Below are 16,355 nucleotides of genomic sequence, written 5' to 3' on the forward strand. Positions count from 1 at the left end.
ATGACAGAAATGCTTGAATGATTCAGCGCAGCCTAGACTGAGACCTTAGTGACTGAGACGATCGACAGTTTATATCGACAGCATAGATGACATATGAGGATGGGTCTGATGGTCTGGTCTCTGATGCCATAGATGAGAGTGCTCAGACATCTGGGAAGAAGGATTACACCCACATAAAGAATCGTCTGGATGCGAATCATTGTGATTTTGTCAACAATTTTTGTGATAGCGATAACAAGAGGACTGTATATAGTTGAGGACAGACTGAGGCCCAGCTGTGCCAGATGCAGCAGCAGTGTGTGACGAGCCTTACGTGCTGAAGCTGTGTCTGTGGAGGCTGACCTGGCTGCTACAAACACACCAATATATGAGGAAGTGCTTGCCACACCAGCTGATACGAACAGGAAACAAGTGAAGACTTGGTCGTACAGATCAGACATTGTGCCAAGCAGCATATTTTCTGCAAAGCAAAATTCTTTCATCTGCAGGCTCTGCAGGTCCTCAAATGGAAAATCTAAGAGCAAAAGAACTTGAATGAGGACATTTAGTGAACTGAAGGCCCAAACCACAACAATTGCCACCTCTGTGTTTCTGATGGTGATGATGGTAGCGTGCCTCAGTGGGTAGCACACAGCCACATATCTCTCCAGACACATCACCAACAGTGTGAGAGGGGAGATCACAGTTGTGAGACTGGCGAGCATGGTGAGAACACCACAAACAGGATATGTCAGCATTACTCTACAAGCACATACTATGTACAGTACCTGACTCAGTGCCATCTGTACAGTGTCTGCAAAAAGGAGGTTATACAGAAGAACGTAGCGGGAGGTCTCACGAAACACCAGTTTACTCCTCAAGGTGATAAACATGGTGGCATTAATGAAGAGAAACACACAACATGATAATATAATTGGAGCAGAAAACAATAAAATTTCCACCATCCCCCGGTGCTGCAGTCCATCAGTGATGTTTGTCTGAAATGAAGTTGCATTTGACATTATTAAAGAGGCATTTATGCAACCCCCTTGAAATCAAGCTGGTACATCTGAAGGCTTTTATCCAGGTATGTAGCAAACTGCAATCATCAACCAAATTATAACAGAGAAACACAAATAATCTTGATTAGCACACTCGTAGAATAGGAAAACTCCACTGTCTTTGCAGATGTCCATAAAATTCAGATGCAAAACAGAAAATGATCCACATACACTTTCCCTGTACCAGCAGTTCGCAGGCTAGATGCTGTGTTTGATTCCATGACAGCAGAACTGGTCTGCAGGATTTCATGGTCCTCACAGGCCGTTTAAGAACTCAATCCTCACACCCACTTCACGTGATATTCTATTCTAGGTATCTGACAACATTATGCAAAAGGTCCCTGCAGAGATACCTCTGTTAAAGAGTACGATCTGTTTTGACACCAGACTCATTTCACAGCAAAGGACATTTTATCATCATAAAACTCACTTCATTCAAACAAAACAAACAAACAAGCAAAAAACCTCATCAAAACCATCTTGAGCCAACTTTTCACTGCTCCAACAATTATCACTAATTCCAGTTTGGTTGAATTAAACTCTTCATTCACAGAATGAGGAGTGGAACAAGAGAGAGTGCTGACATCAGAGAAGCAGGGTGGGAAACAGCACATGGAGCCGCAATATTTTCACATCTAACTTTGGAATTATTTTCACCGGACATTATGACCAGACAGAGTTCAATTTGTCAGATTTCAACAGATTTTAAGTTTCAAAGTATATAATCTAATCGTAATCGGGGGTAGCATATCACCAGAGCAACTGTTAAATGATGCTTTTCACTGTAACTATCTTTGGGTGTGGCTGCTAGCTGCCGTTAACTAGCTAGCCCAGTTAGCTGTGCAGCTGGTGGCTGTATTAGCTGGAGTCTGCCCCAACCAAGAGCTCTGTACACTGGGAGATTGTTGGTGTTTACACCGCAGGCAACGGAAGTGGGCTGTGCAGTCTCTCAGTGAACACAGCCAGACTGGGACTAAACACAGCTTCAGAGACTGAAAGAGGCCAGTATGATACATGGAAAATGGAGTTGATTTACAGTGGCTCTGACCAGGACGGTCATCACCATCATGAAAAAGCACGTCTAGAGTTGAATATTTTCACATCTAACATCTAAGAAAGGACAGTTTTGCTAAGGCATTGTTGAATTTAAATAAAGTGTTTTACAATGGCTTAACAAGGCAGTTAAGCTCAAAAAAGGTCAGTAAAAGAGAGAAAGTTGAATTCGTAATGTGTACAGTTGTATTTTTCTGTTTGATAAGGAAAACAGGTGTAATTATTTTGTTCATCTTTTATACTAGAAAAGCTAAGAGTGCTTGTGTCACACAAGGGTGTGAGGGTTCTTATTTATACCAGCACTTGATATTTCCACTGTTAAAAAAAATGACTCGCTTCGTGGCTTTAAAAAAATTTATTTAAAACCAATAAAATCACAACATTTACAAATGCAGGGATATAAACAATGAAGGTAACACTGTTAAAATGCAACAGTTAAAATGGGCTTTTTAAAATGGCTGACAGAGATACCAATGTTCAAATAAAACCTTCAGTTCAACCAGTTTGCCCAATAGAGTCCTTAAAAACAGTTCTCAACCAATCTATGTTGGTATGTTGACAGTTAAAGTCGGTTCAGGAAGGGGAAGCTTCTACCTATTCGTTTAGAGGGGATGGTAGTAAGGGATAGGCCTCGAAGTACTCCCAGTTCCTCGCGGTCCCCTGGCGTCTCTTCTCCTCGTGCTTCCGCTGCTCCTCCTCCCTCTGACTGCGGCGCTGCTGTGGGGAAGAAGAGCGTGTTCTCAGTCACGTGGTCACCAAACAGGGGATACCATAGGCGCACACACACACAACTGCAACACGCTTTGCTTGGTCGTCTTTCCTTTACTTATCTCTGTGAAGGCGTTGATCAAGTCTCTGTCGCTCCGCGTACACGCACTGGCCGCTGCCTCGTCTCGGCAGCTTTCCTGCTCTGCATTCCGCCTCGGAGCCGCGTGTGTGTGTGCGTTGTCCTCTTCTCGTCCTGCCCGTGTTTGCATGTGCCGCCTTGCTTCCCTCTTCCGCTCCCCGATACCCATGTCCGAGCACCTTCAAAAGAACGCACTGACCTGTACTGGGCAATCGTGAATCTTGGGGGTTGTGGTCAGTTAATAAGTTATTTTCCTCCTCAGTCCACACAGCATGGCCATCAACATTTTCTGTATGCATGCAAAACAAAAGTAAAACCACAAAACCATGCAATAGGAATTGATAAAAATATAAACATAGCTAAAACTCAAATAAATCCAGAAATATAAAAAATTAAAAACATGCATTTAGAATAAAACAGCAACTCAGGCAAAGCATATAAAATTGACAGGAGGTCTCACTCTGACATTTCCCCCCCTCTTTAACAATAGTCGTCCCGACCAATTACTCATCACGATACCTGGCCGGAGGCAACCCAAAATTAGGTCGCTGAGAGCGACATACATAAGACTGGTCAGGCTGTTCACTGGAGGCTGCTGGTTCTTCAGGAGGGTCAGGTGGTACAACCGGAGCTGGGTCTCTTACATGGGCCCCTGGCTGCGAGGTGGAGCTCATAATTAGGCCAGGAAGCCACCAAGTGGGCGGGGGCATCTGGTTTGGTTGGTCTGCTACTGGAGGTTCAGACTTCACCACTGGTTCCGTGTTGTCCTGTAACATATTTACAGGGCATGGCCGGAGATTATTGCGATGCACAGTGTGTGTTGGTGCTTCCTTACCCTCTGGCCGAAGGACATAAACTGGGTGGCCTTCCCGCAGCTGCTTCACCACCACAAATGGTTCCGGTGACCATCTCAAGGTCAACTTCCCTCTGGCCCTCCTGCAGAAATTCCCAATCAGCACCCGCTGACCTGGGAGTAAAGGTGCCAGCTTTGTTCGCTGGTTGTAGCGGGCTTGGTCTCATTCTTGTTGGTGCTGTGACTGTCTCTTTGCTGCTTGGTATGCATGACTCAGGGCTTTTTGGTGCTGTTTTACCCAGCCTTGTAGAGTGTGAGGCTCTACTGCAGGATTCAGGCTGGTTGCCCAGTCCACAGGTAGCCTGGCGTACCTTCCAAACACCACATAGTACCGGGTCATCCCGGTTGTGCTGTGAGTGTTGTTGTTATATGCTTGGATGAGGGTTGGCAGCTGGTTGGGCCACTGTGTCTGGTCTGTCTCGGTCAGGTTGCTTAGCAATCTCAGCAACGTTAGGTTGAATCTTTCGCAGGCTCCATTGCCTTGGGGGTGGTATGACGTGGTGTGGCTCTTTTGGCATCCATAGAGCTGGCACAACTCCTTTATTGATGATGATTCGAAAGCAGCCCCCTGGTCTGTCAGGATACGTTCTGGGCAGCCAAACATCTGGATAAGGCTGTTGTACAAGGCTCGGGCTGTAGTGTTAGCAGACTGGTCCCTGGTAGGTACTGCAAGAGCATACTTGGAGAACAGGTCAGTCATCACCAGGATATAGGGGTCCTCTGGACGTCCCAAGGAGAGGTAATCAACCCCAACAACTTCAAATAGGTAGGAGGTAATGATAGGTACTAGAGGGGCTCTCACCTCAGGTCCTGCTTTAGCACACACACACAGCAAGCAGGTCTCAGTCCACTCCTTCACATCCTGGGTCATTCTGGGCCAATAACAGCGCTGTCGCAGAGCTGCCAAGGTCCTCTCGCTGCTTGGGTGACCCATTCTTTCATGGTATGCCCTCCACACGCCATTTGCTTCCTGCTTTGGGACAACCACCTGGAATATCTCAAGCTCAGACTCAGTCTCTGGGCACCATCTTCCCAGCACCCCATTTCGTAGCACGATTCTGTCCCAGTCTCTAATTAGTTGCTTCATGTAGGGGAATGAGGACTTACATACCTCCGGCCGAGACAATTTCAGCTCTTTCCGTTGTCGTTCTGGGCAAGGTCCGGGTCCTTGGACTGGCGTTCCACCCACGTTCCATCTTCTTCAGCCATGAACTGGTCAGTATGCACTGGAGCCATCTCCTTTTGTTCAGGCAACCTGGACAAAGCATCAGTATTTTTATTTTGCGTACCTGGGCGGTATTTGATGGTATACCTGAAGTTAGCCAGTTGAGCCACCCATCGTTGTTCCACTGCCCCAAGCCGAGCTGTGTCGAGGTGCACCAGTGGGTGGTTATCTGTGAACACAGTGAATTTTGCACCATAGAGATAGTCTTTGAATTTATCTGTGACTGCCCATTTCAGAGCTGTTCTAGCTTGAAGGAGCTATAGTTCTGGTCATTGCATTCGGCTGGGTGGAGGCTACGGCTGGCATAGGTAATTACCCGTTCTTTGGTCCCTTGTATCTGAGTCAGCACTGCCCCCAGGCCCTCAAAACTGGCGTCTGTATACAGCCTAAAAGGAAGAGAGAAGTCAGCATAGGCAAGGATAGGTGCATTCAACAGGGCTTCTTTCAAGAGGTCAAAATCTTGTTGGCACTCTGGGGACCAGCTAACTGGGGCTGACTTTTTACCATGTGTGTTTGTGCCGTGTGTTAGGGCATTCAATGATATTACAATCTTGGAGAAGCCAGGTATAAATCGGCGATAATAGCCCGCAAAGCCAAGAAAAGATTTCACCTGCTTCACTGTCTCGGGTACTGGCCGCTGCTGTTTTAGCTGGATCAGTGGCTACCCCTTCCTCACTGATGACATGCCCCAGGTAGGTCACTGCTCACTGGAAAAGGTGGCACTTTTTGGGCTGTAGTTTCAGTCCATGCTGGTGGAGCCGCTGGAACACCTCTTCCAGGTGGCGCATATGGCTGCTGAAATCTGGGGAGAACACAACTACATCATCCAGATAAATCAGCAATGAGTCATTTACCATGTTGCCCAAGCAGCGTTGCATCAGCCTCTGAAACGTCGCCGGGGCATTGCACAGGCCAAATGGCATTCGCTCAAACTCATAGAGGCCGAAGGGTGTTGTAAAGGCTGTCTTCTCTCTATCAACAGGGTCCATTTCCACTTGCCAATAGTCACTCGCCAAATCCAGCGTGGAGTACCATTTGGCAGCTTTGAGACCGGTCAGTGACTCCCTGATGCGAGGTAGAGGGTAGGCATCCTTATGTGTGAGTGCATTTAATTTCCTGTAGTCGACACAGAACCTCCAGCTTCCATCCCTCTTCCTGACAAGCACAATAGGGGCTGCCCAAGGACTTGCACTTTCCCTAACAACCCCACTGTCCAGCATGTTCTGAAGCAAGGTTCGTAATTCAGCATACAGGGTGGACTTGGGGGTGCTGTACCAGTCGGTATCTGGTGCTTCACAATGCCAGTACGGCCGAAGTCCTCATCATGGCGAGAAAACACCTTTGTCGACCTTTGCAGCAGGCCCGTCATCTCCCGCTGTTGGTCAGGGGTCAGCCCTTCTCCCATTAAGGACATCACAGGATGTGACTCGAGTTCTTCGCCTCCGTTTGTAACACCTACTCACCTCACTGCAACGTCCACCACGTCGGGGCCACACTGTTGAGAACCAGCTCTTGCTCCCCTTGTATGTCTGCTGTGGAAACCTCTGTCACTTGGGCCAATGGCTGGCGTTGGGGGACCTCTACTGGGTAAGGGTTGGGGTTGCAGATCCTACAAGGCACCCGTCCTCCAGGGTCCGACCCACACGCCACTCTGTGTCGCTGTCAGGGAGTGGCTCTACTATGACAGTACTAGATGGGTTAGAAGCACCTTCAGTAACCTGAGTCCACACAACCATCTCAGACTGGGGTGGGATGATGACTACTTGCTGTCGTGGTAACTTTGCCACACCTTGGTAAGGAGGAAGGGGACCTCGGTTGGCGATCCGCTGGCACTCTGTAAAAGCTTGGGCCCACATCTGTCCTTCTGTAGGAGGCATGGTAGTTTTGAAAGCCGACAATCCTGGGTGGTTTCCTTGAGTTAGAGCAGACCAAACAGGTTTAATAATGTTCATGTCAAGGATACCTTTATCTGGACCCAGGCACTCGTCATTGACAATTATTACCCCTTTTTCAGGAACATGAACGCTTCCTACTATACAGTCGACCAAAGCATAGCCAACATAGGGGATCGTCAAACCAGATTAAATGAACACAGACCAAATTAAAAATGTGCGAAAGAGGCTCAGCAATGAAATCTGCAGACAATTTGAGAAAGAACGCGTCCAGTTTTTAAGGACCCGCTGCTTTTTTGGCGTCCAGTTTGGACAAAACTTTCTGCACATCAGAGGCAGACACAGGCGTAAAATAAAAACAATTTGCATCACGAGTTGCAACCTGAGCATCTATAATTCAAACAGGCTTGACGCATTCAGGGTTACAGTGTCAAATAAGTTACCAGCAGAAATAAAGTGTTCCAGTTCAACATGTCAGATTTTTCAGTTAGAGTAAATGAACCTTTCATCAAAAAAACTGTGAGTTCAGTTGTTGATCCCAGACCAAAACTCTTCACACCTTTCCAAAATTTCTTAGGGTCGTTTTGGTCGTTTTTGGTTGTTTCAGAGAGGTAAAACTCTAACTTGGCCTTCTTAATAAAGGTTGTACATTTATTGCGAAGCTGCCTGAAGGAGAGCCAATCGGCCTCATTTTTAGTTTTTCTTGCCTTTGCCCAGGCAGCGTCTCTCGTCTTAAGCAGGTGACCAGTTTCTGGACAGAACCAGGGGTTATTTCTTCCCTTAACACGAAATTTGCGTGTGGGTGCATGTTTGTCAATTAATCTCAGAAATTCGTCATAGAAGTATTTCCAACTAAGTTCAACGTCATCAAAGAGTGAAACTCTGCTCCAATCAAAAACTGACAAATCATGGTAGAAAGCTTGCTCATTAAAGTGTTTAAAATCCCTTTTCAGCAGAAGCTGTGGCTTAGTTGTTGGGAGCTTGGCATTTCTCACAGTAGCAATAGCACAGTGGTCACTTAAATCATTCGCAAAAATATCTACTCCAGTGTACTTATGGGGAACATTAGTTAAGATTAAGTCAATTAATGATGATCTGGTGGGCTGGGCAAGATTAAATGAGTCACAAACAGATAGATAGATAGATAGATAGATAGATAGATACTTTATTCATCTCCAAAGAGAAATTTGCAGTTTCAGCAGCTCAAAAAGGTGGACACACAAGGGCATGCAAAATAAGAACTACTTTCAAGTAATGCGCAACTTTCAAGTAAGAGGCAAAAATACAATACAAAATACAAAATAACAATATTAGTAAAAATAGTGAAATAAAAATAAAGAACTAAGCTACACAGGATAAACATCTGAACCACAGGATAAACATCTGAACTAAACATTCGAGCAGCTAAATATGTGTGCAGTAGTGCAGTTGTGCAAAGTAACAGTGTGCAATAGTCGGTTTGAGTCCAGCATATGGATGTGTGTGTAATGGAGTCCAGCATATGGATGTGTGTGAGATAAAGTGCGTGTGTCCATGCATGGTGTAGGTGTGTAGTGAGTTCGGAGTTGTTGTGTTGGTTATTGTTTTTGTCGCCCTCCCCGAGAGGTGTTGAAGAGCCGTACAGCGTGGAGGAGGAACGATCTTTTCAGTCTGTCAGTAGAGCAGGACAATGATAGCAGTCTGTCACTGAAGCTGCTCCTCTGCCTGGAGATGGTGCTGTGCAGTGGGTGATCAGGATTGTCTATTATGGACAGGAGCCTGTTCAGTGACGGTCGCTCTGCCACAGATGTCAGATTGTCCAGCTCTGTGTCAACGACGGAGCCTGCCTTCCTTACTAGTTTGGCCAGGCGTGCTGCGTCCTTCTTCTTCAAGCTGCTTCCCCAGCACAGGAGGGCACTCGCTACCACAGACTGGTAGAAAATCTGCAGCAGCTTTTTGCAGATGTTAAAAGACGCCAGCCTTCTGAGGAGGTACAGGCGGCTCTGTCCTTTCCTGCACAGAGCATCAATGTTGGCAGTCCAATCCAGTTTCTCATCCAGCTGCACTTCCAGGTATTTGTGGGTGTGAACCACCTCCACGCAGTCCCCTTTGATGATGACCGGTTCTGGACACGGCCTGGGTCTCCTAAAGTCCACCACCATCTCCCTGGTCTTGGTGGTGCTGAGGAGCAGGTGGTTGGAGTCACACCATGTGATGAAGTCCTGGATCAGTTTCCTGTACTCATCCTCTTGTCCACTCCTGATACAGCCCACTATGGCTGTGTCATCTGTGAACTTCTGTACATGACAGAGCTCCGAGTTGTATTGAAAGTCGGACGTGAACAGGACCGGAGAGAGCACAGTTCCCTGCGGTGCTCCTGTGCTGCTGGCCACAGTGTTGGACCTGCAGTCCCCCAGCTTCACATACTGAGGTCTGCCAGTCAGGTAGTCTGTAATCCATGCCACCAGGTGTGTTTCAACTCCCATCTCTGTCAGCTTGTCCCTGAGGAGCAGTGGCTGGGTGGTGTTAAAGGCACTGGAGAAGTCCAAGAAGTGCCCTTAACACCATCCAGCCACTGCTCCTCAGGGACAAGCTGACAGAGATGGAAGTTGAAACACAAGTCTGATGCGGATGTCAGCAAGTCAAGATTTAGATCTCCAACCAAGACAAGTTCACTCTTGTTAAACCTGGAAATTATATCTGACAGTGACGAGAGGGCTTCATTACATGCTGAGGGTGGTCTATTATACCCATAACTGGTATAGACTGATCCTGTGCAAAATCTAGTTTTAGGGCAAGAAGCTCAAATTGCTTGCTCAAGGAAACAGAGGATAGGACAGACACATGGTACCTACTTTTAACATAGATGGCTATACCCCCACCTTTCCTGGGACGATCACAGTGGAAGACACGATAGCCTTTCATTAAAATGTCATTGTATGAAGTAGATTTTGTCAGCCAGGTTTCAGACAGGACAAGAATGTCAGTGTCAGTTGACTGAATCCAAATTTTTACAAAGTCTAATTTTGGGAGCAAACTTCGTATGTTTAGATGGAAAATGCCAAGGCCACATCTGGCACTGAAGTCATCAGGGGTAGCAATACAATTCAGAGTGGGGCCTGGGTTAGGCTGAACATTGCCAGACAGAAGTAACAAAAGCAGAATGAAACATTTTCTCTTAAGATCACAAAATGATGCGGAGTCACCCTTATGTGACATGGTAAGGTCAATAAATGATGCTTCTGTGAGAAAAAAATATTTTTTCAAGACAAGATTACACATTAAACGAAGCAATTTAAGATAATTTAATATTGGCCCACATGAGAACACTGGCAAATATTCAGTCAGCTCAGCAGGAGCAGAGGACCAGGTGATAGTAATTGCCTTGGGAAGGTGTAGAGGTAGGCGGAGCCCCTTAGCGGATGCATTACGATGGATTACAGTTCCATGTGACCAGAGAGCAAGAAATAGGGACAGTGTAAGTAATAATTTCATTGTTAATGTCTCTAGACGAGATAGTCATGCAGTTAAAGACACTAATAGTGTTAGGAGTGAAAGGCAGAGAGGTGAGATGCAGGGCCACCTGAGGAATCACCTGCCTGGGTGCGCTGAGTAGAGTCGCCTGCAGCAGGTCCGCTGTGCTCTCCCACGACGCAGGCTAACAGCGGCTGACAGGAGCAGCTAGCTTACCAGCCAGCCACCAGATGCCAACTCTCCGGGCAACTGCCAGCGGCTAACTCACCAGCTAACCGCCAGCAATTCGGAGTGTTGGAAGACGGATCCCGGTGTAGCTACAGGACTCGGCAGCTAACAGGCCAATCAACGGCTTTAGCTTCAGTATCCAGTGGAGAGTGGACACACAGTTGAAGGATCCAAGAGGAAGACAGGTGCGAGCAGCAACAGATGGACACCCTGGAGCCGGTATCTGCTCCAGTACCACGTCAATGTCAGAAGCACCGGCAACAGCACCGCACCACAGCCGCGACACATTCACGTGGGAGACTGAGATGCAGCAGCCTGAGCAGACACTTCGTCAACCAGGCAGACGTGCTGGTAGGGATTTCCAAGGCAGCAGCATAAACTCAGCAGGCTTCACAGGTGGACCAAGAAGGTAAGAAGCCGGTAGGCAGGCAGTACTTTGATGATGATTAGTTTCCTCAAAGATGAGCTCGGATTAGTGTTCACATGGAGATGAGTCCAGTTAGAACTCATTAAAATAAGAATAAGAAATATTATGCTCGGAGAAAGTTAGTAAAAGTTCATTGAAACACCGTCAAAAGACACTAAGTCAGAGAGTAAACAATGCTAGGTCGTGTGCGCAGCCATCTTGGGGCTTGTTTCAACCTCGCCCAGCTGCACCACAACTTTGACAGATAGGTCTGCCCTGTGCATCCGATTGGTAGGCAGTTGCTGTTGTGCCTGTTGGCCGCCATCTCACCTGAGGGGCTTGCATGGCAGGTATGTGGTAATGCCGAGACAGGGTTTCAGGGGTTGGCCATGCTTCGCTGGTGGACAGTTGTGACCTCACCTCCTCCATCAGGTTAGCTGAAAGGGCCCTCATCTGCTCCAGGAGCTCCTTTTTCATTTCTCCCATCAACCCCTATTGCAGTTCAGCCTGTATCTGATCTTTTAACTCTCCCAGTGTGGTGGTAGTTGGGTGGCGTGGCGCTGCCGCAGTGACCCTCTGAGACAAAGATGGCCTCTTCCCCATCTTGCAGCTCCTGTTCAAGGGCCTGAGCTTCTTTGCACATGGCCTCGAAGGTCATTTGTTCGTTTCGCCTTATGTGTCTGCTCAGCTCCTGTTTTATGGGATGCAGGTCCTCTGTCCGGTGGCCTCTGCTCTGCGTTTCGCCTCGGAGCCGCATGTGTGTGTGCGTTGTCCTCCTCTTGTCCTGCCCGTGTTTGCATGTGCCGCCTTGCTTCCCTCTTCTGCTCCCCGATACCCGTGTCCGAGCACCTTCAAAAGAACGCACTGACCTGTACTGGCCAATCGTGAGTCTTGGGGGATGTGGTCAGTTAATAAGTTATTTTCCTCCTCAGTCCACACAGCATGGCCATCAACATTTTCTGTATGCATGCAAAACAAAAGTAAAACCACAAAACCATGCAATAGGAATTGATAAAAATATAAACATAGCTAAAACTCAAATAAATCCAGAAATATAAACAATTAAAAACATGCATTTAGAATAAAACAGCAACTCAGGCAAAGCATATAAAATCGACAGGAGGGACAAACATAATTGACATTAAATGTATTTTTTATTTTATTATCTGCATTTTATATACAGCAGCATCAAGTTTTGTGCCACAAAGAAGACACAGGAAGTGATATTTAACCCCTTCGTGCAGTGTCCGACAGCTGCGAAGATTCAAAGCTGAGTCAGCCAACTGTCGCTCCCCCCGAGCCCACATGGATGCGAGGACATGCTCAAGACCGCTTTTTGATTTTGTTAAGTTTTATTTTCGTGGCACCCACCCCAAGTCCAGCTGCCCCCATCACCCCACCAAACACAGTCTCTGACTTTGTCGATACCTTAAACATCATTACACATTAACGCTTTGAAGTCCACTCTGAAGGACAATCCCGACCCTCAGTTCATCTGCTTTCTCGTGTATGTTTTCACTTTCAGTAGCCAAACCATCATTCATTTGCCTAATTTCCAGTCTGCTCTTGCTCCACTCTGAATCGATCTTGTCCCAATTATTTTCTTTTATTCTACTACTATTTCTTTACTAATGAATTTATTACATGTCTGATGTCCATGTTAAACAGCTCGGCCTCCTCAGTTACTGACAGACACCAAACCCTTTTTAGAAATAAACAGTGAGACAGTCAGTCCTACCCAGGTTTAAATGTCATATATATATGTGTGTGTGTATGTATATACATACATATATACACCCTCTGTGAGAGTGCTTCAGCAGAGTTGGCATTTCAAACTTACATTTTCTTTTGTCACAAGCTTTTATCAATTTTCTGGTCAAACGTGTACACATGAACAGTTTTCAAGTCATTGTCTATTCGAAGAGTCTAAACACATTGTCTAAGCTACAACAACTAAAGACAGAATGAATCAATCATTGTACATCCTAACAGGCTGATGCATAATATGAAATTACCTTACGTAACCTGAAGAAAAAGAAGAAATCAACATAAATTCTTGAAGTGAAGTTATGTGTTTAAAAACATTAAAATGCATCCATAGATTAAAAGTCCTTTTGTATATGACAACTGAAAACAATGAAAAACAAATAAATGAAGAATAAATCGTTAAGACAGAATATACTCTCGCTAGACCACACCACATTTATTTACTATACTGTAATAATTAATAGAGACATTTTTGATATACATCACTACTATCATCAAGTCTATCCAGAAAAGCTTAAGGTTTTATAAAATGCTTGAATGATTCAATGTAGCCTAGACTGAGACCTTAGTGACTGGGACAATCGACAGTTTATATCGACAGCATAGATGACATATGAGGATGGGTCTGATGGTCTGGTCTCTGATGCCATAGATGAGAGTGCTCAGACATCTGGGAAGAAGGATTACACCCACATAAAGAATCGTCTGGATGCGCAAAATTATTATTTTGTCAACGTTTTTTGTGATAGCGACAACGAGAGGAAGGTATATAGTTGAGGACAGACTGAGGCCCAGCTGTGCCAGATGCAGCAGCAGTGTGTGACGAGCCTTACGTGCTGAAGCTTTGTCTGTGGAGGCTGACCTGGCTGCTACAAACACACCAATATATGTGTAAGTGATTGCCACACCAGCTGATGCAAACAGGAAACAAGTGAAGACTTGGTCGTACAGATCAGACATTGTGCCAAGCAGCATATTTTCTGTGGAGCAAAACTCTTTCATCTGCAGGCTCTGCAGGTCCTCAAATGGAAAATCTAACAGCAAAAGAACTTGAATGAGGACATTTAGTGAACTGAAGCCCCAAACCACAACAATAGCCACCTCTGTGTTTCTGATGGTGATGATGGCAGTGTGCCTCAGTGGGTAGCACACAGCCACATATCTCTCCAGACACATCACCACCAGTGTGAGAGGGGAGATCACAGTTGTGAGATTGGCGAGCATGGTGAGAACGCCACAAACAGGATATGTCAGCATTATTCTACAAGCACATACTATGTACAGTACCTGACTCAGTGCCATCTGTACAGTGTCTGCAAAAAGGAGGTTATACAGAAGAACGTAGCGGGAGGTCTCACGAAACACCAGTTTACTCCTCAAGGTGATAAACATGGTGGCATTAATGAAGAGAAACACACAACATGATAATATAATTGGAGCAGAAAACAATAAAATTTCCACCATCCCCCGGTGCTGCAGTCCATCAGTGATGTTTGTCTGAAATAAAGTTGCATTTGACATTATTAAAGAGGCATTTTTGCGACCCCCTTGAAATCAAGCTGGTACATCTGAAGGCTTTCATCCAGGTATGTAGCAAACTGCAATCATCAACCAAATTATAACAGAGAAACACAAATAATCTTGATTAGCACACTCGTAGAATAGGAAAACTCCACTGTCTTTGCAGATGTCCATAAAGTTCAGATGCAAAACAGAAAATGATCCACATACACTTTCCCTGTACCAGCAGTTTGCAGGTTAGATGCTGTGTTTGATTCCATGACAGCAGAACTGGTCTGCAGGATTTCATGGTCCTCACAGGCCTTTTAAGAACTCAATCCTCACACCCACTTCACGTGATATTCTATTCTAGGTATCTGACAACATTATGCAAAAGGTCCCTGCAGAGATACCTCTGTTAAAGAGTACGATCTGTTTTGACACCAGACTCATTTCACAGCAAAGGACATTTTATCATCATAAAACTCACTTCATTCAAACAAAACAAACAATCAAGCAAAAACCTCATCAAAACCATCTTGGCTAATCTTTTCACTACTCCAACAATCATCACTAATTCCGGTTTGGTTGAATTAAACTCTTCATTCACAGAATGAGGAGTGGAACAAGAGAGAGTGGTGACATCAGAGAAGCAGGGTGGGAAACAGCACATGGAGCCGCAATATTTTCACATCTAACTTTGGAATTATTTTCACCGGACATTATGACCAGACAGAGTTCAATTTGTCAGATTTCAACAGATTTAAAGTTTCAAAGTATATAATCTAATAGTAATCGGGGGTAGCATATCACCAGAGCAACTGTTAAATGATGCTTTTCACTGTAACTATCTTTGGGTGTAGCTGCTAGCTGCCGTTAACTAGCTAGCCCAGTTAGCTGTGCAGCTGGTGGCCGTATTAGCTGGAGTCTGCCCCAACCGAGGGCTCTGTACACTGGGAGATTGTTGGTGTTTACACCGCAGGCAACAGAAGTGGGCTGTGCAGTCTCTCAGTGAACACAGCCAGACCGGGACTAAACACAGCTTCAGAGACTGAAAGAGGCCAGTATGATACATGGAAAATGGTACAGAGGTGATTGACAGTGACTCTGACCAGGATGGTCATCACCGTCATGAAAAAACCATGTCTAGAGTTGAATATTTTCACATCTATCTTGGAGAACCAAACCAGAATTGGTGATTGTTGTAACACTGAAAGAAAGAACAGTTTTGCTAAGGCATTATTGAATTTGAATGAAGTGCTTTACGATGGCTTAACAAGGCAGTTAAGCTCATAAAAAGGCCACTAAAAGAGAGAAACTTGAATTCCGAATGTGAACAGTTGTATTTTTCTGTTTGATAAGGAAAACAGGTGTAGTTATTTTGTTTATTTTTTAGACTAGAAAAGCTAAGAGTGCTTGTGAAACGTAGAAAACTATGAATGCATGTCAGAGTGTTTTTTGTGTCACGGGAATGTGTTTGTCCTTTCTGTCTCTGAGAGAAATGTAAAAGAGGAGGGGACAACATAAGCCCTGAACAGGCACACCATGTGTGAGAGTGCTTCAGCAGAGTTGGCATTTCTACCTTAAATTTTCTTTTGTCACAAGCTTTTATCAATTTTCTGGTCAAACATGCACACATTAACAATTTTCAAGTCATTATCTATTCAAAAAGTCTAAACATGCTGCCTTGGCTACAACAATTCAGGACAGAATGAGTCAATCATTGTACATCCTAACAGGCTGATGGATAATATGAAATAACCTTATTTACCTGAAGAAAAAGAAGAAATCAACATAAATCTTGAAGTGAAGTTAAGTGTTTAAAAACATTTAAACGTTTACTTTGATTAAAAGCCCTTTTTGGATATGACAACCGAAAACAATGAAAAATAAATGAATGAATAATAAATAGTTGAGAAAGAGGAAAGGTACTCTTGCCAGACCACACCACATTTATTTACTATATTGTCATAATTAAGGGAGACATTTTTGATTTACATCACTACTATCATCAAGTGTATCCAGAAAAGCTTAAGGTTTTATAAAACTAAATGCTTTAATTCATATTCTATATTTAAAATCTCTAGAAAC

At 45.0% G+C, this 16,355-nt stretch overlaps 2 protein-coding genes across 2 annotated transcripts; both read right to left on the bottom strand.

Annotated features, from left to right (window-relative positions):
• Nucleotides 1–32: 32 nt before the first annotated feature.
• LOC121617610 (odorant receptor 131-2-like) lies at nucleotides 33–1,001 on the bottom strand. Its single transcript, XM_041952805.1, has one exon. The coding sequence runs from the start codon at nucleotides 999–1,001 to the stop codon at nucleotides 33–35; it is 969 nt and encodes a 322-aa protein (XP_041808739.1).
• Nucleotides 1,002–13,316: 12,315 nt separating this feature from the next.
• LOC121617612 (odorant receptor 131-2-like) lies at nucleotides 13,317–14,285 on the bottom strand. Its single transcript, XM_041952810.1, has one exon. It carries the CDS (start codon nucleotides 14,283–14,285, stop codon nucleotides 13,317–13,319), a length of 969 nt encoding a protein of 322 aa, XP_041808744.1.
• Nucleotides 14,286–16,355: the final 2,070 nt, after the last annotated feature.

The sequence above is a fragment of the Chelmon rostratus genome, chromosome 14, assembly GCF_017976325.1.
Source record: "Chelmon rostratus isolate fCheRos1 chromosome 14, fCheRos1.pri, whole genome shotgun sequence".
Lineage (NCBI taxonomy): Eukaryota > Metazoa > Chordata > Actinopteri > Chaetodontiformes > Chaetodontidae > Chelmon > Chelmon rostratus.